Genomic DNA, 25,182 nt, shown 5'->3' with positions numbered 1-25,182 from the left:
GTTCCTTTACCTGTGCATGCAATATTTATACTCCGAACTCCTAGTGATGTCTTTCTCCCCTTCTTCCAACTGTAACATCGAAGCATTTGAAACAGATAAACGTCATCACCACAAATCCATATAAATTTTACACGATTTTGTTCAAAATTAAGTTACAACATAGTTAAAACACTCACCGGATCACTCTCGTAGATGAGCTCATAACAAATCGGCGAAAGGCATTGTAAAGCACAATTCTCCTTAGCTATAGTCGAAGACGTGCAGCGCTCACCCCACAATCCGCTGCAAATAAATAAATAATTGATCAAATCCATTGAATCAAGAATCAGATAGATGTGAAATTAACATCTAAACAACAAAATATCCTCAGCATTTCAACATAATCATGTGATCGCGAAAATACCGGCATACATTTTGGGCGAAAACTAAAATACAAGTAAATGGAAAACCAACGAAGGAGAAGTTAGGGGTTTATGAAATTAAACCTCTCAATGTCTGAATAGCATTCGTTTTTCTTCTGTCGAGTCTCCGCGTCCTGCGAAGGTGAAGAAGCAGATTGAAACGAGAGACTATCATATCAATTCTTCACAAAATCGGGAAAAAGAAAGGGAAAATCACGACTTACAGAGATGGGGACTCGAGACTTGGCAAGAACTAGATCAGAACATAGTAAAACCAACACAGCCCAAACTGTAGTCACAGAAAATTTCGCGCAGAAAACCATCGTAATATCTTCTTCAATCTTTTCCGAGGGTGAAATTCCGATTCCGATGGCCGGATTCTAATTGAAAGCGCTGCAACTTCGTTCAAGAATTTACTGCGGAACCTTTTTCCCAACTGAAACGATAGCATTATAGTACTAGTAATTAATAAGAATATAATATTATCATTAGAAGAATTTTGTATTTAAAAAAATTGTTTTAGATAGTGATATCACTATTTTGCTGAAAGGCAGATACGATAATTACGAAAATTATAAACTTCATCATTTATAATTCAATTTAAAAAAATGTAAGTATCACAATTTGAGCTCCTTTCATGATTTATTTAATAATTATCCTGGAGAAATAAATAACACTCCTTTTCATCCGCAATCTTCAGCATCACCATCGGTAGATCAATAAGCAAATTACTGAAAGCATTCCATTAACGCACCAACATTCAATCTACTAATCAAGTCGATGACTCATATAACTAGTCACTATTGATCAAACACCATAGCCAATTAATTACCCATTGGGTATAACACATAATTAGCAATTTGAAAAGATCATACCATCGAATCTCTTTAATTTTCATTAACACTAAGACGATTATGAAAAGAAAAAAGAGAAGTTGAGTAATTCAACTAATAATGGAGTATGAATTTAGTATACGTGTTGTGATGAATTAGATTGTATAAAAATAGAAAAAAGATGAAAAAGTAATTGGAATAGAGAGGGTTAAAAAGTAGTAAAATGGAAACATAAAAAACACCTGCGGTTTCGGAGGCCTTTATTCTTTTGAATCGGTGCGCTCATCTTCTCATCTTTCCCTGGTTGCCTGAAACCGGCAACCCAATTCAGACAAACACAAAAAGGAAACTCACCATTGTTGACAGAGAGAGATCAGAAGATGAGGTAACAAACACATATCTGATTGCGAGTTCCTTAATTATATACATAAGCCTGCATGGTCAGATGATCGTCGACAAACGACGCATATAGAAATAAAAAAAACATAGAAAAACACACACACATATACATACATACATAGAAAGAGATATATATACAGAGAGAGAGAGAGAGTTTTTTAATTTTATTTGTGTGAGAGGGCGTCAATGGAGAATGATAAGGAAGGAGACGTGAGGGTGCCTTTGGTCTTCGCCGTGTTCTTCCTGTGCGTGACCACCGGCGGCGTCATCCTCGTGATCTACGTGTTCGTACCGAGCCTCTCGAAGCCGTGGCACCCGTCTGCCGCCCTCTTCCTCATCGGCGCCCCCTGGATCTTCTGGCTCCTCACCTTTTTGTACACCCTCATCAAGAGTTGTTGCTGCGCAGCCAGCCCCCCGGCCCCCGCCGCCGTAAACCACCAGATCTCCAGGCGCCCCTCCACCACCAGTGGCTCCTCCGAGATTCCGTTGACCAACTCTGTCTGAATTTGTTCTTTTTTTTTGAATTATTTTGTTAGTTTTCCTCATGTCATGGCTTTGAGCTGTGATTGTACAATATGCCTGTGATCAGGTTACATTATCATTTCAGGCATGTATGTATGTTTGAGGATGTTATCTCAGTCTTGATCCAAGTATTTCCAACCTGTTTCTATGCATATATTGATATCTTCATCACTGAATCATGCTAATTAGAAAGCTTTTACATAATTTAGAATGTACTACTGTTTGGTAAGGAAAAAAATTATATGAATATTTTTAGAAACTTATAGATTTGCTGCTAGACATTTGGTGTGTGAATGAAGGGAGCATCACCAACCTTAAAATGGAACATTGGCTGCCCTTTTTAGGGATGATGATGTGTTCAGCAGCCACAATAGGAGGTCTAGCATCACATGCATATATACCTTGTCCAAACCTGCCATTCTTGGCCTCGGAGATGCTCATGTCTGCCTACAGGAGAGTCCTTGGGAATCAGAATCTGCTGCCTCAAGATGTTAGCAAGTTAGTTGGAGATGGAGGTTACGCTTGTGCTAGAAATCAAAAGAGTTTCAAATACAAGGGTAATAAAAGCCTACTACTACAAGTTAGTGCACGAGTTTGTTTCCTCTATGAATAAGCTGAAGACTATGGAAGTATGGGTGCAGCAGTGCCATCAGCAGCCGAAATCCTTTGTCATTCAACAAGAAATTGATAACCATGTTATAAATTATCCCACATAAACCCCAAAATATGTGAGGTAAAATGATGTCAACTTCAACTTCTTTCATATCAAACAAAAGGGTGAATGGACATTTTAAAAAAAATCCAAAAATACGTAGGGTCACCACAACTTTAGTCCTTGCAATGGAATATTCTTTGTAAAAAAGAACATACATTTTTTAAAATAGTGGAACCTGAAGCAGACTGCAAATATTCATAAATATTCGCTGTAGACGGCAGATAATGGCATACATCCATAACAAAAATTAGGAAAGACAAACAAAAAGTTTGATTCCTCATCAGCCTTTATCAGGCCTGCCAAAATCATGAAAATTATCGACACAAAAGCGGGCCCAGTCCCATACTTTGAAAAAATACAAACAAATAATGGAAATCATTAACAGTATAAACTTGATACACATACAAAAGCTGAAGGAAAGTGAGTCCATATAAATAGAATTGATAAGCACTAACCATCTGTCAAAGGGAAAAATGGCAGATGATCTGAAGCTACTGAGGACATGGTCAAGTCCTTATGCTTTGAGGGTGGTGCATGCTTTGAAGATTAAAGGCTTGGAGTACGAAACAGTATTGGAGGATATAACAAGAAAGAGTGCTTCACTCCTCGAGTACAATCCTCTGCACAAGAAGGTACCCGTTCTCCTGCACAATGGAAGGCCAGTTTGTGAGTCCCTAGTGATTCTTGAATACATAGATGATGTGTATAAGCAGCCTCCTCTTCTTCCCCAAGATCCTCATGAGAAAGCCATGGCTCGGTTTTGGGCCCAGTTCGGAGATGACAAGGTATACACAAATTCATTCACATCAGAGTCTATAAGATTAAAACTCTATTAGTCTAGGCAACAATATTTGATACTATTAATCTAGGCAATAGATATAATATCACCTACACTTTGTGAAAATCAGGTTATGCCATCAACATGGAGGGTCTTCACCTCTGAGGGAAAAGACCAAGAGGAAGCTATTGGTCCACTGACAGAGAATCTGAAATTCCTAGAAGAGCAGCTAAAAGGTAAGAGTTTTTTTGGAGGGGAGGCCATTGGCTATGTTGATCTTGCATTTGGGTGGATGGGCAACTTGATCAGCATACTGGAAGAGATAATTGACCTGAAATTAGTAGATGCAGAGAAATTCCCACTATTATCAGCATGGATTAATAAGTTCTCTGATGATCCAGTTATAAAAGCGTTCTGGCCACCTCGAGACAAGATGGTTGAGAAATTTAAGGCCATGCGGGAACACTTCCTCAAACAAGTTCCATGAAACAGAACTAAGTTTTTTCAGTTTATAATATTATTCACAGTCTCACTTAATAATAGTTGATGTTGTCCTATGAAATAAAGATCGATATAAAAATTATTTCAGATGTTGCGTCTAATAAGTCATGAGATGGTTAAGAAAATTTGTTTTGTTTGAGGTTCTATATGTATTATGGCAGTAGAATCTGAAGATGAAACTCTATTTTAATACAGACAAGGCAATAAGGAACAATCAACACAGTGATCCAATGTTTGCCAATGTCATTCATATCATCATAGGATTAAGGGCAAAGAGATTGAATCCACGTGCAGAATCTTAATATATTATGTATGTGTATAAATCACTGGGACTACATGATGAAATATTGATATTTGTAGTGACAAAAACCAGCATAACTTACCTTCAGGTAGGTGGTCATAATAACCAGACCAACTCTTTCTAAGGTCAAGCACATGGAACTTAAAACCAAGTACTGACTTTGTCTGCCTTTCCGTGGTCTAGTACCATACAGATGATCTTCTGCACATTCAACATGTAATTCAGGTAAGATGTACTCTATAACAAGATCAAGAGTTCTTCGACTTTGAAGAGCATAGATTTAATGGAGAAAGACAAAACTATCTTATACCATATGACAGGCGTCTTGTCCAAACTCCCCTTTCCTCCTAAATTTTTTGAACCATTTTATAGTAAATTAGCTCAGAATTTAAATTTATGCAACGAAACCAGAGGAGAGAGACATTCGAACCCAATGATACCTACAATAAAAGGTTCATATGTGCGATGCAATCACCAATAATACCTACAGGCTACAGCAACAGGTTGTCTTTTTACAGATGAAAGTGGCTTGCATCTCTGACTAGTGACTAGTATTTCCAAATCATGATTTTTCATATGTATTTTGCAACAGTGTGGAAATCTCCAGCCAACTACAACCAGGGTCTTTTTTGAGTCCATTAGCTTTGAAGGATTTCCTTATCACTCCCACTTGATCCCACCTTCCTGAGGCAGCATATACATTTGAGGCCAAAACATGATATCCAGGATCACAAGTATCAAGTTGAAGAATGTGTTCTGCAACACGTTCTGCAATCTTCATGTCACCATTGGCTCGGCAGGCACTGAGTAGTACTCCCCATATACTTGCATCAGGCTTCAATGGCATTAAAGAAATGAACTCCTCGGCTTCAGCCAAGAGGCCAGACCTTGATAGAAGATCAACTATGCAAGCATAGTGTTCCATCCTAGGCACAATATTGTGTTCTGTCCTCATTTGCTCAAAGCAAATACGACCTTCTTGCACCAAACCAGAATGGCTACATGCGTACAGAACAGCAATGAAGACAATATGATCTGGAAGAATACCAGCTACCTTCATGTGCTCAAAAGCTTCAAGAGCTTTTCCTCCTTCACCATACATCCCATATGATGAAATAATTGTCGTCCATGAAACTAAATCCCTCTCTTTCATTTTCTCAAACACCAGTATTGAATTTCTTAAGCTCCCAGTTTTTGAGTACATTTCAATCAAAGCATTTCCAATAGGAATATTGGAATCAAAACCAAATTTGAAAATGCAGCAATGCATCTCCTTCCCTTGTCGCTTGGCCATGAGATAAGAACAAAAAGGCAATGAACTTAGAAAACTAGGTATATCTGGTATTATACCCTCTAATCTCATCTTGCTAAGCATTCTAAGACCAAGAATACGGCTATCAGAGTGACTGCATGATGCAATTATTGAGTTCCATGTAACTGTATCTCGAAATTTCATACTCTCAAACTGTTTGAAAGAATCCTCTACTTTTCCACATTTGGCATACACATCCACAAGAGCGTTACCCACAATTTGAGTGGAACCAAACCCTCGTTTTATTATATCGCAGTGGAGTTCCTCAGTGAAATTCAGGTTTGTTAGTCCAGAAGACATAGGAAGTAGTGTCACATATGTGACAAAATCAGGTTGAAAATTTGTCCTCATCCTCCTGAAAAGCTCTATTGCTTCCTGATACAACTCATTTTCAACATATCCATCAAGAAGTGAGTTCCATGACACCAAATCCTGGTTTTTGGCTTTTTCAAACACTTGCCTTGCTTGGACCACATCACCACACTTTGCATACATGTTGATAACAATATTAGTGGCCACTATATTGCACTCATATCCATTGTTAAGCATGTAATCATGAACGTATCTTCCCATATTCAAGTCCCCAACACAGGTACAAGCACGAAGAACGGATGTGATTGTCAAAATATCTGGTTTAGAATGTCTCACCATCTCCAAGAATAACCTCATCGACTCATGATACAAACCTGATTCGAAATATGAACTAATAATGGTATTCCATGTGACACTATCTCGATGAACCATCTCACTAAAAATCCTCCTGCAGTTAGCCAGCACATCACACTTAAAATACATTGCCAGCAACGCATTGCTGACATTTACATCTATGCGTGTTCCAAGCTTCTCAACCAAGCAGTGAACTACTTCACCCTCTACAACCTCCCCTAATCCGCCACAAGACAGTAAGGCGTTCGATAATGAAAAGGAATCAGGCAACAAAGCATCCATTCTCAGCTGATGATAAACTTCCAATGCTTCCTTGTAGTGGCCATTAGAAGTATATCCAGAAATCAAACTGTTCCAAGATACTATATCTCTGTGGGGCATTCCATCAAATACTAGTTGAGCATACCCCAATTCGTGACACCTTGCATACATATCTATCAGGGCATTACTTATATACAGATCAAATTGAAAACCCAACTCCACAACATGGTCATGAACAGCTCTCCCTTTCTCAAAATCCATCGAACTCCCACAAGCATTGATCACAGAAGGGAATGTGTAATTATCAGGCTTCACCCCCAAATCTCTCATTTCCGCGTAAAATTCTAATGATTTTGTGTAGCATCTGTTGTGGGTCATCGCTCTAATGATCGTATTCCACACATAAACATCGTTTTGAGGAGAAATCCCACCAAAAACTAATAAAGCGGAATGAGTATCTTTGAATTGAGAGTATTTGGTGATCAATATGCCTAAGAAGGTTGCAGAGTTCTGCAAACCAAGAGTGATCAGGAGAGAGTGGATTTTCTGCAGATCTTTCCTGTTAGCGGGAGAAGATAATGCATTTGAGATTGAAGTGTACTTGTCTCCACTTCTCCAAAGTAGATTACCCAATTGCCTTGCCGCCTTCATTGGCCAGAGATAATTTATAGAACTTCTCCAAATTATATTTATCGCAAATTTCTTTTTTAATTAAATTAAGAAGAACTAGTTTTTCATTCAGTTTCAGTTCAAGTGTTCCATAAAAGATTTCTGATAATCCTGTTTCTATTATAGATTGCGTTTTATTTATTTTTTATTATAGAATTTTTCTTTGTTTTTTATATTACTAACGTGTTCTAGAATATACTACTATCATATAGGAGTATTTTGTTTATTGCGAACTTTCAAGTCAATGTATATCATTATAATTACACTAATAAATGAAAAAATAAATTATAATTTCATGGTATTAATTGTAATATTAAATATTTTGTTCATATCAAAAAGTGTTCTAAATTAGTTTCGGAATATGTAAATATATTAAATGTAAATTGATAGTAGTAGTATTTTAAAAAAATCAGCCCCAACTTTATTTAAATTCCTGGTTCATGTGGTGACTACAAGAGGGAGAGATTAAGAATAGGATTAGTTTCCTTATTGTCTCAACACAAAAATTTACTACCAATACTCTAACTGAACACAAAAAAAATTATATCTCAGCAGACTTGAAGGACACCGTCTTCCTGGTGACATCAAATCCTACCAAGTAGTTAACCTGAGCAACGCCGCCGTAAATATGAAAACCATTGTCCATCACCAAGCACTCATAATCCTGATTGACTCTAACAAAAGCATTCTCGTGCTTCCACTCCACATCCGCCCCTCGGAAATGCATCGTGATCTTCGGCATGACAAACTTCTCCGAGTAGCACAGCCGCCAGTCTTTAAAATCCCTGACCGCCCTCTGCGGGATCGAGTTCGCAATCTCCACCTCCAATTCATCGTACAAACGAACCGGGAGCAGCGTCGTCACCCACCCCGAGTCCATCGCCATGTTTGCTCCTCGCGAAAGGCTAGCGAATTCAAACCTCTTGTTCCCCACGCTGATCGCATTCAGCCTCACGCTCCTCTCCACCAGCGGCGTCGACACCACTCCCCACCCCGAAACTACCGCGTCCGACCCGAAATGCATCGTGCTCGTCTCGAACTTGCCTGTCGCTGGGACGAGGCAGTATGAGAACTTGTCGTATCCTAATTGGTTGTGGAGCGAGCTCGGCCCCACTCCCAATCGAATCTCACGTAGTTGTCAAGACGCACCCGAACACGATCTTAGGGAAGCTCATCAGCCCACCAATCCTTTCATGTAGGACCCATCACTGTAGTTACTCTTGAACAGGCACTTCTCCCTCCACGGGTCGCAGTACCTAACGCCCCACTTTTTGAACCCTAATTTTCGAATCCTAAAATTTTTGCATTAAATGTTTTAATGCCGTGAAGTATGTGGATTAATTGACGAGTGAATTAATTGCTTGATTTCTATGTGACCTAATTGTGCTTTGGAGTTGAGTTTTGGTTTGAATAGTCAACATTATTGGAGAAATGATGTGGCCGTTGAATGGTCAATATCATTGAAGACGTGACGTGGCGAGAATGTGAAATAGTCAATCTTGTTGAATTATGACGTGACTGTTTGAATATTTGATGCAGGGTGAGATATATTGTGGTGAATTATTTTTCTAAGGATGAGTGAGATTAAATAGGATCATCAATAATTACCTTACCCTTTTTATTTGAAACTTTCGACCCCTACCTTATTCCTAGGGAGATTTCGAAAATTCCCCTATTTAAGGGAAGAAGGAATTGTTTATTATATATTTTGATCCCTTATTTATTCCCTTCCATGAATAAATATAAAAATTCTAGCAAACCTTACCATACCTAAGGAGATCTTGCCATATCCTATTTTTATTAGGATTTAAATTTAATTCCTTGTGGGAGAAGGAATAAAAAAAATCGCCTACTCCATATATTATTGGGAGGATTATTATTTTTATTCTGCTCCGTATTATTTTATTCTACTCCGTGAAATACCAAATTAAATCATAGGCTAATTAAATAGCCTAGATTTCGAATTCCTCCTTATTCCTCTCCAAAAATCACGCCAACTACACTCTACCATATCTTTCAAATCTTTGATTTATTTAATTAAAGATATTATGTTTTGCACTCTACAAATACATGAGAAACCCTAAACCTAGGAATAAAAAAACCCCTCCATCCCCTCCCTCTCTCTCCCACACGATTATTCTCCTCCCTCTCTCCTTCTCCACCAATTCTTCACCAATCTCTTGTTCTTGCATCATTTTAGAGCTGGAGATTCCAGATTTATTGAAGAATCGAGCCACTTTTCGCTTCTACCGATTGTTTTCGCAAGGGAAATGTATACTTGAATCACCTTTCTCACCCTTACCTTTGAATCCATGTTTCTTGATTCCCTCATGCATACAATGAGTGTAGGAATCGTAGATCTAAGAATTTAATCGGGTGGGAAGAATGATTTCATGAGAAAAGTGTGGATATGCGTTTAGGTATGTGTATGTGTAAGATGGTGGATGACTTGTTGGTGGATGATATGTGAATATATGAGAACATGGTTGTGAGATCCTTTTGAAGCATGAATATGTGTTTGGGTGAATGATAGATAAACCCTAATTCAAAATTGTGAAGCATGAAAACTGTGGCGTTTGGACAGTAGATTCCGATGTGTGTTTGACAGACCAAACGATCTTATTTTGGCACGAATTTTTAACTGAGTAAAATTTGAGTTGTCCTCTGTGTAGTGTATAAATTTCAGCCTTTTTTTACGAAAGATGAATTTTTAATGAAATTTTGAAGTCAACTGCGCAGTTCTATCAGAATTTGTATTCTCGATCAGTGAGTTTCGTTTTTTATTTGACCGACCTAGACATGTGATTTTGATGTGAAATTTTAACCGGATGACCTTTGATGTGTATACTGAGTTGTGGTAAAATTTTAGCCCCAACGGAGGTCGGATGGATTTTTAATTATTTTTACAAAACGACTGCGCAGTTCTGCCAGATTTCTGTTATGTTTAAATAATACTTGTTGTCAAGTTTGAATGAAATACTTGATGCATGTGTGTCTAAAGAACGTATCTTATGGCGAGGTTATGTGTTATACATGGAGGTATACTATGGTGTGTTTTCTTATGTTGGTAAACGTTTGGGATGGGTGATTTAAGAAAACGATGAAAGGAACGATAGGACATGCATGTTTTTGAGTCAATGATTGAGACTGAATTGTGTTACACATAATTTAAAGGTGATAACTAGTGCTCTCAGCGTGATAGCAAAGGGAAGGAAGTACTTGAGATCTAAGCAGACGAGGTTGGCTTTCTTTTAAATAAGGACGATGTCCTAAATATTTTATCGATGGGAATGAAATTGTGTTTATCATGCCTTATTTGATTTTAACGTGCCTATCTGATATGGCTTTATGCCATTATTATCTAAATCGAATTCGGGTCCTCGTAGGGCCGCAAACCCTACTTGGACTAGTGTACATCTATGGTAGACCGTGTGCTAGCGCACGGGCTGGCCGGTCTAGTGACTTGGTTTGTGGCCACATTCCATGTCATGTATTGGCAGATATGGTTAACATCTATGGGAAAATGACTGATCAGTCGATTTTTACAATGGGAAATGATTTTGAGTGCCTCGGGCCTTTCTAAAGCTAAACCCCGATGGTTACTTATGTATGGCATGATAAATAATACTTTTATTGAAAATATTTTCGGCATGAGCCCACTGAGTATTATTATATTACTCAGCCGTGCATGTGTTTTCCTTATGTGCAGGTTGAGCGGCGACGAGCGGTTGGCGGTGTTGAGCAAATTAATTAAATTTATGAGACTGTCTTGAAACTTCGAGTGTCGTCGTGTCTTCACACATGACTTCACTTTTCTCTTGGATGCTTCCGCTATAACATGATTACTCTTATCTTTGGGTTGATACTGAAACTATTGGATTCTTGTTAGGGATATTGAGGCATGTTACGTTTTGGATTATTTTGAGCCTGCCATTTTGACCTAAATTATGATAGTCATTCTTCATTGGATTTCATTGCTAAAGCGTGACCTTTTTTTCTGATACTTAATTGTTCATTAAATACTTTGGTCAAACCTCTTTGATGAAACCCTAGCCTACTTTCCTTGTTACCTTTAAGTCCATTTAAGTTGCGATCGCCGCATTTATTATACCCTAGAAGGGCGGTCGTGACAGTACCTGTTGCCAAATCAAACATTATTATCTTACATAAATGTAAACAATTATTGTGAGTACCCGAAGGCACTGCAGGCGACGGAGCCGCAGCCGGCAAATCGGTAGGTGGTGGAGGAATTTGTGTCCAAGAGTGGGAATTGCTGGGGTTTGCATCTCTTGCAGAGGAGGCACTGCGTCCAGATCAAGTGGCTGCCGGGGTCATGGCGTGCTTCAAGGGGGTGTCCATGAAGAACTGCATCAGGTATGTTGCTCTATCCTCAATCAGGGCCACTTCGGGCGTCACCTTCCGCCCATAAAGGATGTCTGCATTCCGTCTCGACCGGGCCAGTGATCGCTGCCTGGCGCTGCTCTTGCGTCAGGGAAGGATGGTAGAGAGGGGAAAGGGGAGAGTCTCTGTGGATGAGATCTGTTGTGAACTGCCCCGCTGCCTGGAAAGGGATGTACACTACCGGTTTCAAGGCCAAAGAATCCTACGATGATCCTTGAAGCGGTAGCTGACTACCGGTTGTGGATTTGGCACGCCTATTTTGGAGTAGCCGGGGCAAACAACGACATCAACGTCCTCCAGTCGTCGCCCCCTTTTCAACGACCAGTGCATGGGCGTTGGTCAGGCCGTCAAATTCGTCTCCAATGGCAACCAGCACGACACGGGCTATTATTTAGAGGATGAAATATACCCGATGTGGCCCGTCTTTGTGAAGACAATCAGATGCCCAACGGATGAGGAGAAGGTATACTTTGCGCAACGTCAGGAGGCAGCGCACAAGGATGTGGAGCGAGCATTTGGTGTGCTCCAAGCTCGATGGGCGGCAGTGAAGGGTCCGTCACGGCTGTGGTATGTTGACAGCATCGCCGACATCATGTACGCATGTATTATCATGCACAACATGATCGTCGAAGATGAAGGCCCAGCACTGACCGATTGGGCCAATGATGATACTGACGCTGCGGGTCCAAGCCACGGCGTGGCCACGAGCAATGTACGCATGGGGATACCCCATGACGACGTCGATCGAGTCCTTGCATTTGCCGACATGCACCAAAAACAAGTCCACCTTCGACTCCAGAACGATATTATTGAAGAAGTGTGGCAGCGTAGGGGTCGTCGTTGACGTAGTTTGTAATTATTAAAATGTATTTTTTTATTTGGTGAAATGTACTTTTCTTTTTTTAATGGATTTTTTCCCCTATTCGCGTCAAAATTTTAATTCCATAAATTCTTTACTTCCGGAAAGTGGTTAATTTATGAATTTGTGATTTTTTTTGTAATGTGAGAATTCCGTCGGGAATTCCGCAGGGGAATTCCGCCACTGTGCAGTGGGAAGTCCGTATGACGTGACAGAGCAGTGGGAAGTCCTTATGACGTGGCAGTGGGAATTTCACGGGGAATTCCGCTAAGACATCCGCACCACTGCGGATGCCCTTATAGGAATGTAAGTATCAACCGAATTAAATAGAGTCAAAAGACAATCTTTCTTAATTAGCTAGCTGTGCCTCTAAATTAGTTATAATTAGCATGACATTATTATTAATCGATGCTAATCAATTTACCCTTTATTTCGCATTTAACATATTTTCTTATTTCTTTAAATATTTGATTACAAATTATGGCTTTTTATACGTTAGTTTCTAGAATTCACTCCCTATTGATACTCTAGATAACACGAGGTACAGAAAGAGTGAGAGAGTGGATGATAGAGAGGCTAGTTACACATAGTAATCCTGTCATGTCAATGAAGTACCCTTGTTTCTCCAAGCCAAAACAAATTTTATCTTCATTTCCTGATAAGTTTCCGAAGAAGCAGATCTCTCAATCTACCGTCTCCAGTAATTTTGACATCTCTCCCTCCATTTTTTAGGGTGCAACTATTACAAGGACTGCCCCTTACTCACCTGATCACCCCAGCCTTTCTCATGGATGCTCCTCGTCAATGGAAGCTAACCGATGCAAAAAACCCACCCACATGATGGTTCTTTGGGGAACTTCTATCCGCTATCTAGTAGGAGTAGTAATTAAAATTGAAACATGAGTAATATTTTAAAAATACTCAAGCATGCTTAAATATGCGGATGATTTCTGTGGTGAGGGGAATGGGGAGAGTCTATGCGAATGATTTCTGTGATGATGCCAGTGATTCTGCTTGCGTTATTATTAGCTAATGCCTCGCATTTGAAGATGGAGAGTTGAGTGATATAAGAAATGAAGAAGATGGAATTTAGGGTTTTTGCCATGTTTTGATTTAGGGTTTAGAGTCACCAATCTGTTACTGGTATCTATTTATAGTGAGATTCGTCTAATTATCTCACGGGATATATTTCTGATTTCATTACCATGCCATCATTGACTTAAATAGATTAGGCTGTCAAAATTACAATTATAAATTTACCATTTATTTCGCGTTTAACATATGTACTTATTTTTCACGAATTTTTAAATCATGTCAATTTTTGGCACGACGCGATAACACGACACGAATCCGCACGAAATTAATGGGTATGTGTCAAAGCTTATTGGGTTCGTGTCCTTATCGTGTCGACACGATAACGACATGAAAACTTCATGTCATGTTCGTGTTACACATTAAGAAATAATATTAATATATTATAATATTATTATTATTTTATCTATTTTAAAATTAAAATTTAAAATTTAATATTAGAAATAATATTATTATAGTGTCGTTATTGTGTCGTGTCATATATGTGTTCTTATCGTGTCGTGTTGACCCGAAGTGGTTCGTGCCGTTAATGGGTTCGTGTCGTGTTTGTGTCGTGTTCGTGTCTGAGGATAGCGGGTCGTGTTCGCGTTCGTGTTTGGAGTTTTCTTAATGGGTCGTGTTCGTATTTGTTGTTATCGTGTCGATACGATAACGACGCAACACGCACGATTTGCCATCCCTAGTAGCTAGTAGTATTACATTTGGAAAGGCGTTATGATGATTGCCCAAAAATTGCATCTAAATGGACGAAAATATTCACGTCGGGACCTTTCCTATCATATTTTAGTACTAGTATTTATTTACTTTACTAGTTAATTATAATAAGTAAATGGAAAGTGTTCTTTGACCATATCAATTGACTTTTATATTCTTTCCTCATACTCCCTCCTTGTTTTCCTAGCTATAAGTTTATTTCTTTTTAATTTATTTTCTCTTACAAAGATTGATTCTCTAATTTTCTTTAGGTGTTCATCATATCTTCAATCTAAACAAAAAATTCAGCGGTCCCCGGACATACCATGTGGCAATATGACATGGTATGTCTACTAATAATAATTTGACAAATGGATCTATAGAAGTCTAAACTAAATATCATTTTTTCTAATGATGGACATTATTGTAAAATTTGGAAACAATCCAAAAATTAAGATTAGCTTTAATATAATGAATGCATATATATTTGACCAAATTCTTCCACTATGAACTACAAATTATTTCGTCCTTTTATATTTCAAATTTTAAGAATAATTTAAATATATAAAATCTATGTAATAATTATCTTATTATATTTTGATTCTAGAGTTTTTTTTTATGGTATGGTAATGATAATTTAATATAATAAAATCAATTTTTATGTAATTTTCTTATTATTAGCCACTTATATATTTATATAATTATAAAAAGTATAAGTATAAGTATAAGAATGAAACTACATAATCAGTCATAATGTCAGACGTTTAATGTAATGCTAACAAATTTTGTTTTTGATTTAAGGTTATGATTTTTTGCAGTTTAATAGTATAATTATTCATTTGTATTTTTGTTTTTGCATACATATAAAATAATAAATAAGTAAACAACAAATTTAAGTTATCATTACATTAACTGTGCAGAAAAAAACACAAATAAAAATATAACTATAATTATATTATAAATAAAATTCAGTGGCATTACATTAACTATGCGAAATTAGGAATGAATATATAGTTTCATTCTTAAATTATTTAACTATTGCACGTATATGAATAATTATATTCAGTAAATGACCTTAATTAAATCCTCGTTTGTATTGTTATTGATAACTAATTTTGTGACAAAAGATGTAAGTATGTTATACATGAATTCATTCATTATATTAAATGTAGGTATTTCTAAATTTTTGGATTGTTTCCAAATTTTACAATAATGTCCATTATTAGAAAAAAAATGAAAATATTTAGTTTAGACTTCTATAAATTCATTTGTCAAAGTATTATTAGTGGGACATACCATGTCATATTGCCATATGGTATGCCCGGACTGCTGAATTTTTCTCCAATCTAAGGGCTCTAATTTGACAATTAGGTTTGATATAAATTTTTGGTTTATTTTGAATCATACTCTTAGCAAATATATGCGAATATTATGTCATAAGTGCTTTAGCCAAGTAAAAGATTTGGCAAATGTGATTGAGTAATTCATAAGAATCATGGTTCATTATTTGTATTCATATCGAATTATATAATTTGGGGGAATATTCTCTAAGATCAATCATTTCTAGATGTCTAAATTTGTAAGTTCGACAAGCTACAAGTAATAATTCAACAAATTTACATATATATGTTTAAATAAAAGTTTTAAACCAAGTACGTTTAATCTAAAAATTTATATTGTAATTTAAATCTGTTTGATCTTAGTACATTCTAGAACTTTTGTACCCAACTTTATTTAAACTAATACTCCTAATATTTAAATTTTATTCTGAATTTGGCAACCAAATCTATTTACGTCAATAATACGATGCAAACGATTTAGAATTACAGCGAGAGAATCAAGAAATATTTTTACTCATCTGTCCATTCCTATAAATAGGTAAGACACTATGACTCAAAACCATAAACCCTAAATCAAACCCTAAAATCCATGATGTTGATTCCTTACATGGCTCTAGTCTCCATGTTTTTGTGCTACTGCAAAAGCCAGCCAAATGCAAGCGGCTTCACCACAGATCTGATCCACAGGGACTCCCCCCTTTCCCCTCTCTACGATCCTTCTCTGACGCTGGAGCAGCGCGTCAACAACGCCAGGAACCGATCCATAGCCCGGTCCAGATACTTCACGGACATCCTGAAGGGGACGGCCGTATCGCCCGTGTCCCCAGATGGAGGAGGATACCTGATACAGTTCTTCATGGGGACCCCCTTGAAGCAAACCATGGCCATGATCGACACCGGCAGCAGCGTCATATGGACCCAGTGCACCCCCTGCGTGAGTTGCCGCCCCCAAAAGTTCCGACTCTTCGACCCCAAATCCTCCTTCACCTACAAAGACGCCCTCTGCGGCTCCCCCGGCTGCACCGCTCTGGGGAACAAAGGCTTCTGCGACGCCAACAGGGACAAGTGTTTGTACCTGATTAGCTACGGCGACGGGTCCCACTCCACCGGCCACGTGGGGTCAGAGACCTTCACCTTCCGCTCCACCGCGGGCGGCCTGCTTCGCTTCCCTAACATTCTCTTCGGCTGCGGAACCAACAACTACGACAAATTCCCCAACGACGGGTCGGGTATTGTCGGGATCGGAGTGGGGCCGGGCACGCTCCTCCCGCAAATGGGATATGACAAATTCTCATACTGCCTCATCTCGCTAGACGGATCCAAGTACGATGCCAGCACATTGCATTTCGGTTCCGACGCGGTGGTTTCCGGCTGGGGAGTGGTGTCGACGCCGATGACGAAGCTGCGGAGCTACTACTATCTGACGATGGAGGCGATCAGCGTGGGGACCCAGAGGATTCCGTTCATCACCCCCGTGGGGGGAGCGAACATCATCATTGACTCGGGGACGGCGCTCACGCTGCTTCCCATCAACTTCTACGATGATGTGGAGACGGCGATAGCCAAATCGATCGAGCAGATGCCGGTTCGGGATCATGGGGGGTGGCGGTTGTGTTACACGGAGGCGTTCGTGATGCCAAAGATGACGGTGCATTTCAAAGGGGCGGATGTGGAATGGAAGCAGGAGAATGTGTTTGTTAAAGTGGATCAGGATTATGAGTGCTTGGCGTTGCAACCTCGTCAAACTATTCCGATTTTCGGTAGCGTTGCTCAGGTTAACTACATGGTAGGTTATGATGTTACCAGGAACACCGTGTCCTTTAAGCCTACCAAATGCGGGAGATAGATAGACTAACTCGTTTTACCTAGCTCATTTCCTTAACTTGCAACTTCGTGCTCATTGTCTCTATAAATTTTGCTTATTTATTATAGAGTTTTATTAAAACCCCCTTTTTATTCAGATGTTGGTGCCCCTCTATTTTAGTTTAATTCAAACATTCGATTAAATGCAAAATGATGACTTCACAACTCTGATGGTTAATTAACTTTAATTTTTTAATTAAATAATCGAATTATTATTTAAAATTGAAATAGTACAAGTAACTTGGGGAAAAAGAAAAATATGTGTAGATTGAGTATATGTATATGAATGTTAATTGTTATGCTTGTTTTACGCATTGCCCATATTAAAAATTAAGACAAAATCTTTACAGAGTGTAGTTATAAAATACAGTAAATAGATTTTTATAAAAATATACTATGCATAAGTTTTCTTAAAATGGCTTGCTCTCACCGCGAACCCTGCAACTGAATTTGTGACCTCCCCAAAAATTTGTTGTTGCAGTAGAATTGTGAATGCGGTGCCGGTTGTTGAATTATTAAACTCAATTACTTCATAATTAAGAAATATTAAGTTTATTAAAGTATTGGAAGCTTGGTGAACATTGTGGAGAAATCAAGAAAGGATAAATTCAAGTGGATTAACATGAAGGGCTGGAGTTCTCGAGAAGATTACAGTTGGCATGCATTTGGGAATATTAAATTAATTAAGGAGCTTACTAGAATTAACTAGATGTACTATGTCGGCTTAGATAACCGACTTTAACTTCTATAAATAGGTGTGTAGTTAGTAATTGTAATATCAATCAAAAATTAGAATTGTGAGTTAGAATTAGAGGAAGAGCCGTAGCTCAAGTTAGGAAGAAAGGAAGATTTGTAGTGCTGTAGCACTTTTAGTTTGAGTGTTTTTTGTAATCCTTATTGTGAGAAGCCTATCAATACTTATCTTCCATATTTTATCCTTGTTGAGTGTTCCTATATTTTGTGTGTCAAATATCCAACAAATCTGGTATCTAGAGCCACTCGATCCTACCTATGGCGGCAACGTTGAATATGGTTCAACCCCAGATTCCCAAATTGGAGAAACACAATTATGGGAATTGGAGTATTCAGATGCGAGTCTTGTTGCAATCACAAGAGTTGTGGGATATTGTTCAAGACGGCTACACCGAACCTGCCTCCCAAGAAGCTGAAGATGCCCTGACGAACAACCAGAAGAACGCCCTCAGAGATGCAAGGAAACGAGACAAGAAGGCGTTGTTCAATATCTATCAAGGTATTGATGAAACCACGTTCGAGAAAGTAAGTGCAGCCACCACGTCAAAACAAGCCTGGGAGATTCTGAAGAATTCTTTCACCGGCGTTGATAAGGCGATACGAGTTCGACTGCAGATCCTACGTGGTGAGTTCGAAAGTTTGGCCATGTCTGAAACAGAGAGCATTTCAGACTATTTCACAAGAACATTAGTTATTGTGAATCAAATGAAACGGCAAGGAGAGATAATCGAAGATGTTCGTGTCATTGAGAAAATTCTTCGTTCTTTGACGTCGAAATTTGAGCACGTCGTTGCGGCTATCGAAGAATCAAAAGATCTCAACACTATGTCAATCGACCAGTTGCAGAGCAGCTTGGAAGTCCACGAGCAACGAATGAAGAAAAAGACCGCTCCGTCACTTGAGCATATGCTACAGGCGAAGATGTCAATACAAGAAGGCAAGAAGTTTGAGCCTGGGACATCACGTGGCGGATACAACCGAGGTCGAGGCACAGGTCGAGGCTATCGTGGCCGAGGAGGACGCAACCAGAATTACCAAAATCAAGGAGGACGAGGCCAAAATTATCAAAATGAGGGAGGACGTCAATATTCCACCTATCGAGGTAGAGGTCGAAATTCTTATGGACAACGAGGACGAGGAAGAGGGCAATACAGAGGAGGTTATTCTCAAACCTATAATCAACCAGGGTTTGATAAAGCAAATGTCGAGTGCTATACTTGTCACGAATTCGGGCATTACAGCTATGAATGTCCAACAGCCGGAAATACCAGGTCCAACCAACAAGTCCATTATGCCGATGGAGGAGACAATAATGAGCAGGTAATTTCAACCTCTCTTTTACTCATAAAGGACTTGAAGGTGATCAGTGCAGCACGTGGTACTTGGATACTGGAGCTAGTAACCACATGTGCGGGAACAAGGAACTCTTCGTGGAGCTGAAGGAGACATCTTATGGGGATGTTACTTTTGGAGATTCCTCCAAAGTAGCGGTGCAAGGAAAAGGTAATATCTTGATTAGGTTGAAGAATGGAAATCATGGTTTTATATATGACGTCTATTATGTGCCTGCCATGAAGAGCAATATTTTGAGTCTTGGTCAATTGCTGGAGAAAGGATTTGATGTTAATATCAAGAATTCTTATCTGTCTATCAATGATGCTCGAGGTAGTTTGGTTGCCTGTGTGACGATGTCCAAAAATAGATTATTTGCATTGAATATGAAACATGATATGTTGAAGTGCATGAATGCAATTGTTAAAGATGAATCGTGGTTATGGCATTTGCGTCTTGGACATCTGAATTTTGGTGGTTTGAAGCTTCTGTCTTCAAAGAATATGGTGAAAGGCTTGCCTCATATTGATCATCCTGAAGAAGTTTGTGAAGGATGCATACTGGGAAAACATCATAGGCCAAGTTTCTCAAAAGAAATGAGATGGAGAGCATCACGCCCGTTGGAGATCGTTCATACAGACGTTTGTGGTCCCCTAAAGCCTATTTCTACTGGAGGTAATCAGTATTTTCTAACTTTCATTGATGATTATTCCAGAAAGACTTGGGTGTATTTCTTGAAAAGGAAATCTGAGGTGTTTGATATTTTCAAAGAGTTCAAAATTCTTGTTGAAAGGCAGAGTGGGAACTATATTAAAGTTCTCAGATCCGACCAAGGAGGCGAGTTCACATCCGATCTGTTTGAAAAGTTTTGCAAGGATCATGGAATCGTTCACCAGCTTACACCTGCATATACTCCTCAGCTGAATGGCGTTGCTGAAAGGAAGAACCGAACAATTCTTGATATGGCGAGGAGTATGATCAAAGGGAAGGACTTACCCCGAGAATTCTGGGCTGAAGCTGTCGCAACAGCAGTATATCTCCTGAACCGGTGTCCCACCAAAAGTGTTCGCAACATGACGCCTGAAGAAGCATGGAGCTCGTTCAAGCCCAGTGTTGCGCACTTGAGAGTTTTTGGTTGCATTGCTTATGCCAAAATTCCTGAAGCTCGGAGAATCAAGCTTGATGATAAAGGCGAAAAGTGTATCTTCGTGGGATATGGAGATCGAGTAATGGGTTACAAATTGTATAACCCACTCACGAAGAAGGTGATCATAAGCCGCGATGTGGTGTTTGAAGAAGATCAAACATGGAGCTGGGAGGATAAGAAAGCTGCAAGCTCGTCAGAAATTGTACCTGATCAGCAAGAAGATGCACGTGAAGTTGAAGAACCTGATTCACCAACATCATCTCAAGGTCCAGTCGGAAGGCCAAGAAGAATGCGCAATCTGAATGATATATATGAAGCTACCGAAGAAGTTAATGAAGTTGTGGAGGAAAATGTGAATCTTATTTGTTTTTATATGGATGTTGATCCTATTACTTATGCAGATGCTGCGCAAGACAGGAAATGGAAGATTGCAATGGATGAAGAAATCAATGCGATCGAGAAAAATGATACTTGGTCGTTGACAACACTGCCAGAAGGCCGAAAAGCAATTGGTGTGAAATGGGTGTTCAAAACAAAGAAAAATGCCAATGGTGAAGTGCAAAGGTACAAAGCGAGGTTAGTTGCGAAAGGATACAAGCAGAAGGCCGGAATTGATTATAGTGAAGTCTTCGCTCCTGTTGCTCGTCTTGAGACGATCAGATTATTTATCTCGCTGGCCGCCCAACACAGTTGGAAGATCTATCAGCTCGATGTGAAGTCGGCTTTTCTAAATGGTTTTCTTGAAGAAGAAATTTACGTGGAGCAACCTGAAGGTTATGTGAAACGAGGAGCTGAGAATAAAGTTTACAGATTGAAGAAAGCTTTGTACGGGCTCAAGCAAGCTCCACGCGCATGGAATTCCAGAATTAATGAGTATTTTCTGAAAAATGGCTTTGTGAAGTGCCCTTTCGAACATGCTCTATATTTGAAGAAAGATACTGCAGGTAACATGTTATTTGTTTGCCTATATGTTGATGATCTAATCTTTACTGGAAATTGTGAAGCACTGTTTCATAAATTCAAGAAGAGCATGATCAAGGAGTTCGAGATGACAGACATTGGTTTGATGGCACATTTTCTGGGAATTGAGGTAGTGCAAAATGAAGATGGGATATTTATCTCTCAAAGCTCTTTTGCAAAACAAATCTTGGAAAAATTCAAAATGGAGTCCTGCAATCCTGTTAACACTCCTGTGGCGATCGGTCAAGAATTGAAGAAGCATGATGGTGAAGCAGAAGTGGATCCAACATACTTCAAAAGTCTAGTTGGAAGTCTACGATATTTAACGTGCACTAGGCCTGATATTCTCTATGGAGTTGGATTAATCAGCAGATACATGGAAACGCCGTCACAGTCTCATTTGAATGCGGCAAAGAGGATTTTGCGCTATATTAAAGGTACGTTGAATGAAGGTATACTTTATCCCTCTAATCAAGAAGTTAAACTCGTTGGTTATTCGGATAGCGATTGGGGAAGAGACTTGGATGAAAGAAAGAGCACTACCGGCTACTGTTTTTATATTGGAGATGCTGTCTTTACTTGGTCGTCAAAGAAGCAAGCTATAGTGACACTCTCAACATGTGAAGCCGAGTATGTTGCAGCAAGTTCAACGGTGTGTCATTGCATTTGGTTGAGAAATTTATTAACTTTTCTGGGATTCGCGCAACAAAGCCCGACGGAGATACGTGTTGATAACAAGTCTGCAATAGCACTTGCAAAGAATCCGGTGTTCCACGAAAGAAGTAAGCATATTGATACTCGTTATCACTTTATTCGGGAGCATGTGAACCAAAATGATGTGGAGTTGGTTTATTGCAAGTCACAAGACCAAGCTGCAGATATATTTACGAAGCCATTAAAACATGATGTTTTTAGAAGATTGAAGGTTATGCTTGGAATGAAGACCTTGAAGAATTGAGTTTAAGGGAGGATGTTGAATTATTAAACTCAATTACTTCATAATTAAGAAATATTAAGTTTATTAAAGTATTGGAAGCTTGGTGAACATTGTGGAGAAATCAAGAAAGGATAAATTCAAGTGGATTAACATGAAGGGCTGGAGTTCTCGAGAAGATTACAGTTGGCATGCATTTGGGAATATTAAATTAATTAAGGAGCTTACTAGAATTAACTAGATGTACTATGTCGGCTTAGATAACCGACTTTAACTTCTATAAATAGGTGTGTAGTTAGTAATTGTAATATCAATCAAAAATTAGAATTGTGAGTTAGAATTAGAGGAAGAGCCGTAGCTCAAGTTAGGAAGAAAGGAAGATTTGTAGTGCTGTAGCACTTTTAGTTTGAGTGTTTTTTGTAATCCTTATTGTGAGAAGCCTATCAATACTTATCTTCCATATTTTATCCTTGTTGAGTGTTCCTATATTTTGTGTGTCAAATATCCAACACCGGTGGCTGACGCCAGTTGTCCATTGCAGCTCCATGACGGATGGCCTTACGGTGTTGTTTTAAGGCCTCACTGAACTGGCCTAGGTGATCCGTACCACAAATGAGGCCTATTTAAGTCTATGAGTATGATAATAAGGGCATGTTCACCATCTTAGAAATAGCAAGTTAAGACCTCAATTTTTGGCATTATGTGGTGTTCACCTTTTCAGCTTTAATTCTTTCAGACCTAAGTTATACTCCCTCCGTCCGCAAATAGGAGTCCTGTTTTTCTATTTTAGTCCATCCGTGAAAAAGAGTCTCAATTCACTTTTACCATAAATAGTTTTTTTTTACACACACACATACAGACACACACGCACACGCACACACATCGGAGTTCGTGATACATTCAGCAAGCGAGCTAACCGTAACACACAGCCCCTCATGGCTCGAAGACTAGCCCTGACACACGCAGCCGCGCACCAGCCTGTGAGCAAGCCCCTCCTCAGGCTCGTTCTCTAGCCCCCCGTTCGACGGGTCCGGGGCAGCCGGGGTCGGGACCGTAAATTCTCGCCATCAAGCGGGTCGGGGTCTGCAAGCTTGTCAAGCCCACAGGGGAAATTAATCTCAAGTTGCGCCATCCAGGATTCGAACTCATTACCTCCTGGATGGGCAGTATCCTTGCCTCCCTTCTCAACCAGTTGAGCTTGGAGACTTGGATACCATAAATAGTTATAGGGTCTCACATTCTATTAACTCATTTCACTCATATTTCTTTTTAAAATAATATATACTACCTCCGTCCCACATTAAGTGTCACATTTTGCCATTTCAGTCCGTCCCACAATAAGAGTCACATTTCACTTTTAACATAAATGGTAAGTAGACCCCACATTCCACCAACCAATTCTACTCACATTTTATTATAAAACTAATATATATAAGTGGAATTCATAATTCACTAACTTATTCAATTCACTTTTCTTCATATTTCTTAAAACTCGCGCCTACACTAAATGTGACACTTAATGTGGGACGGAGGTATTATAAGTGAGACTCATATTCCACTAACACTTTTCCACTAACTTTTCTTAACATTTTTTAAAATTCGTGTCGTCAATTAATGAGACTCCTAATGGCAAACGGGGGGAGTATATAACATCGGCCGGCCAGCACTGTTTCATGCTGAGATGTTCAGTTTTGAATTCTTCTAAAATGGAGAATTGTAAATGCATTATAAATTGAGTTAATAATTGGTGTCAAAATATCATATACCCCTTTGATTTTCAATTTCCACCCAATACAATACACCTCATCAGCTCATCTTCTACCCTCTCTCTCATCAGCATTCTCGGCAACCTATAATTGAAGTGAAAAAAATAATAATTTAAAAAAAGTACAAAACCAGCCCCGTTTCTTAGACCCTGAATGCTTAATTCTATAAGGGAACATGTCCTAAGTACTGTACTAATTTGGAGTTGAGGTGTTGGAAGCACTTGCCATATGCCAACACTTACGACAGTTCTAGAATGTAACTAACATCAAATAATATTAAAATACGAATTTTTTTTTTCAAGGTAAATATGTAGATTAAACTATTACTACTTGGTTATTTAAACACATATTTGTAAATTTGTTATTATTAGTTGTATCTGTCGAAATTACTACAAATTAATTTACACGTCTAAAGATGATTGATCTCATAGAATATCCCCCCTAATTATGTAATTCGATATGAATACAAATAACCAACCATGAGATCTTAATTATGAATTAAATTTCACGTGCCAAATCTTTTACCATGCAAAAGCAATTATGACATATATTCACATATATATTTGCTAAGGGTATAACTCAAAATAAACCCAATTCTTATAGTAATATCAAATCTAAAGCCAAACTAGAGCCCTTAGATTAGTATGGTAAACAAATGGTGGATTAAAAAGATTTACTATATGC

General features: G+C 38.7%; 4 protein-coding genes and 1 long non-coding RNA gene across 6 annotated transcripts; 2 read left to right on the top strand and 3 right to left on the bottom strand.

Annotated features, from left to right (window-relative positions):
• Positions 1-754: 754 nt before the first annotated feature.
• On the bottom strand, positions 755-2,602 carry LOC121807725. The gene is made up of 3 exons (XR_006052027.1): positions 2,469-2,602; positions 1,477-2,212; positions 755-837 (listed from the first exon to the last, which is right to left on the bottom strand). It is a non-coding gene; the product is annotated as an uncharacterized LOC121807725 (long non-coding RNA).
• Positions 2,603-3,314: 712 nt separating this feature from the next.
• On the top strand, positions 3,315-4,236 carry LOC121807722 (glutathione transferase GST 23-like). Its single transcript, XM_042208009.1, has 2 exons — positions 3,315-3,655; positions 3,779-4,236. Exons 1-2 carry the CDS (start codon positions 3,344-3,346, stop codon positions 4,133-4,135), a joined length of 669 nt encoding a protein of 222 aa, XP_042063943.1. The 5' UTR covers positions 3,315-3,343; the 3' UTR covers positions 4,136-4,236.
• On the bottom strand, positions 3,957-7,340 carry LOC121807719 (pentatricopeptide repeat-containing protein At3g03580-like). 2 transcript variants are annotated; one of them, XM_042208002.1, is made up of 4 exons: positions 4,891-7,340; positions 4,761-4,797; positions 4,533-4,651; positions 3,957-3,979 (listed from the first exon to the last, which is right to left on the bottom strand). In XM_042208002.1, the coding sequence occupies exon 1, from the start codon at positions 7,338-7,340 to the stop codon at positions 5,013-5,015; it is 2,328 nt and encodes a 775-aa protein (XP_042063936.1). In that variant the 3' UTR covers positions 3,957-3,979; positions 4,533-4,651; positions 4,761-4,797; positions 4,891-5,012. The 2 variants fall into 2 exon arrangements, with proteins under 2 accessions (XP_042063936.1, XP_042063937.1); XM_042208003.1 differs by lacking the exons at positions 3,957-3,979; positions 4,761-4,797 and having other exon boundaries at positions 4,543-4,651; positions 4,935-7,340.
• A 559-nt stretch (positions 7,341-7,899) lies between these two features.
• On the bottom strand, positions 7,900-8,382 carry LOC121808667 (aspartic proteinase CDR1-like). Its single transcript, XM_042209265.1, has one exon. The coding sequence runs from the start codon at positions 8,380-8,382 to the stop codon at positions 7,900-7,902; it is 483 nt and encodes a 160-aa protein (XP_042065199.1).
• Positions 8,383-16,350: 7,968 nt separating this feature from the next.
• Positions 16,351-17,589, top strand: LOC121808004 (aspartic proteinase CDR1-like). The gene has a single exon (XM_042208337.1). The coding sequence runs from the start codon at positions 16,351-16,353 to the stop codon at positions 17,587-17,589; it is 1,239 nt and encodes a 412-aa protein (XP_042064271.1).
• The last annotated feature ends 7,593 nt before the right edge of the window (positions 17,590-25,182 follow it).

This window comes from Salvia splendens, chromosome 6 (genome assembly GCF_004379255.2).
Source record: "Salvia splendens isolate huo1 chromosome 6, SspV2, whole genome shotgun sequence".
Lineage (NCBI taxonomy): Eukaryota > Viridiplantae > Streptophyta > Magnoliopsida > Lamiales > Lamiaceae > Salvia > Salvia splendens.
The sequence above is the reverse complement of the archived record's forward strand: the minus strand, read 5'-3'. Positions and strand labels throughout refer to the sequence as shown.

Coding starts and splice junctions, on each gene's coding strand:
- LOC121807722 (XM_042208009.1), top strand. CDS start 3,344: ATGGCAGATGATCTGAAGCTACTGAGGACATGGTCAAGTCCTTATGCT. Junction 3,656..3,778: donor CCCAGTTCGGAGATGACAAG/GTATACACAAAT, acceptor TGTGAAAATCAG/GTTATGCCATCAACATGGAG.
- LOC121807719 (XM_042208002.1), bottom strand. CDS start 7,340: ATGAAGGCGGCAAGGCAATTGGGTAATCTACTTTGGAGAAGTGGAGAC.
- LOC121808667 (XM_042209265.1), bottom strand. CDS start 8,382: ATGCATTTCGGGTCGGACGCGGTAGTTTCGGGGTGGGGAGTGGTGTCG.
- LOC121808004 (XM_042208337.1), top strand. CDS start 16,351: ATGGCTCTAGTCTCCATGTTTTTGTGCTACTGCAAAAGCCAGCCAAAT.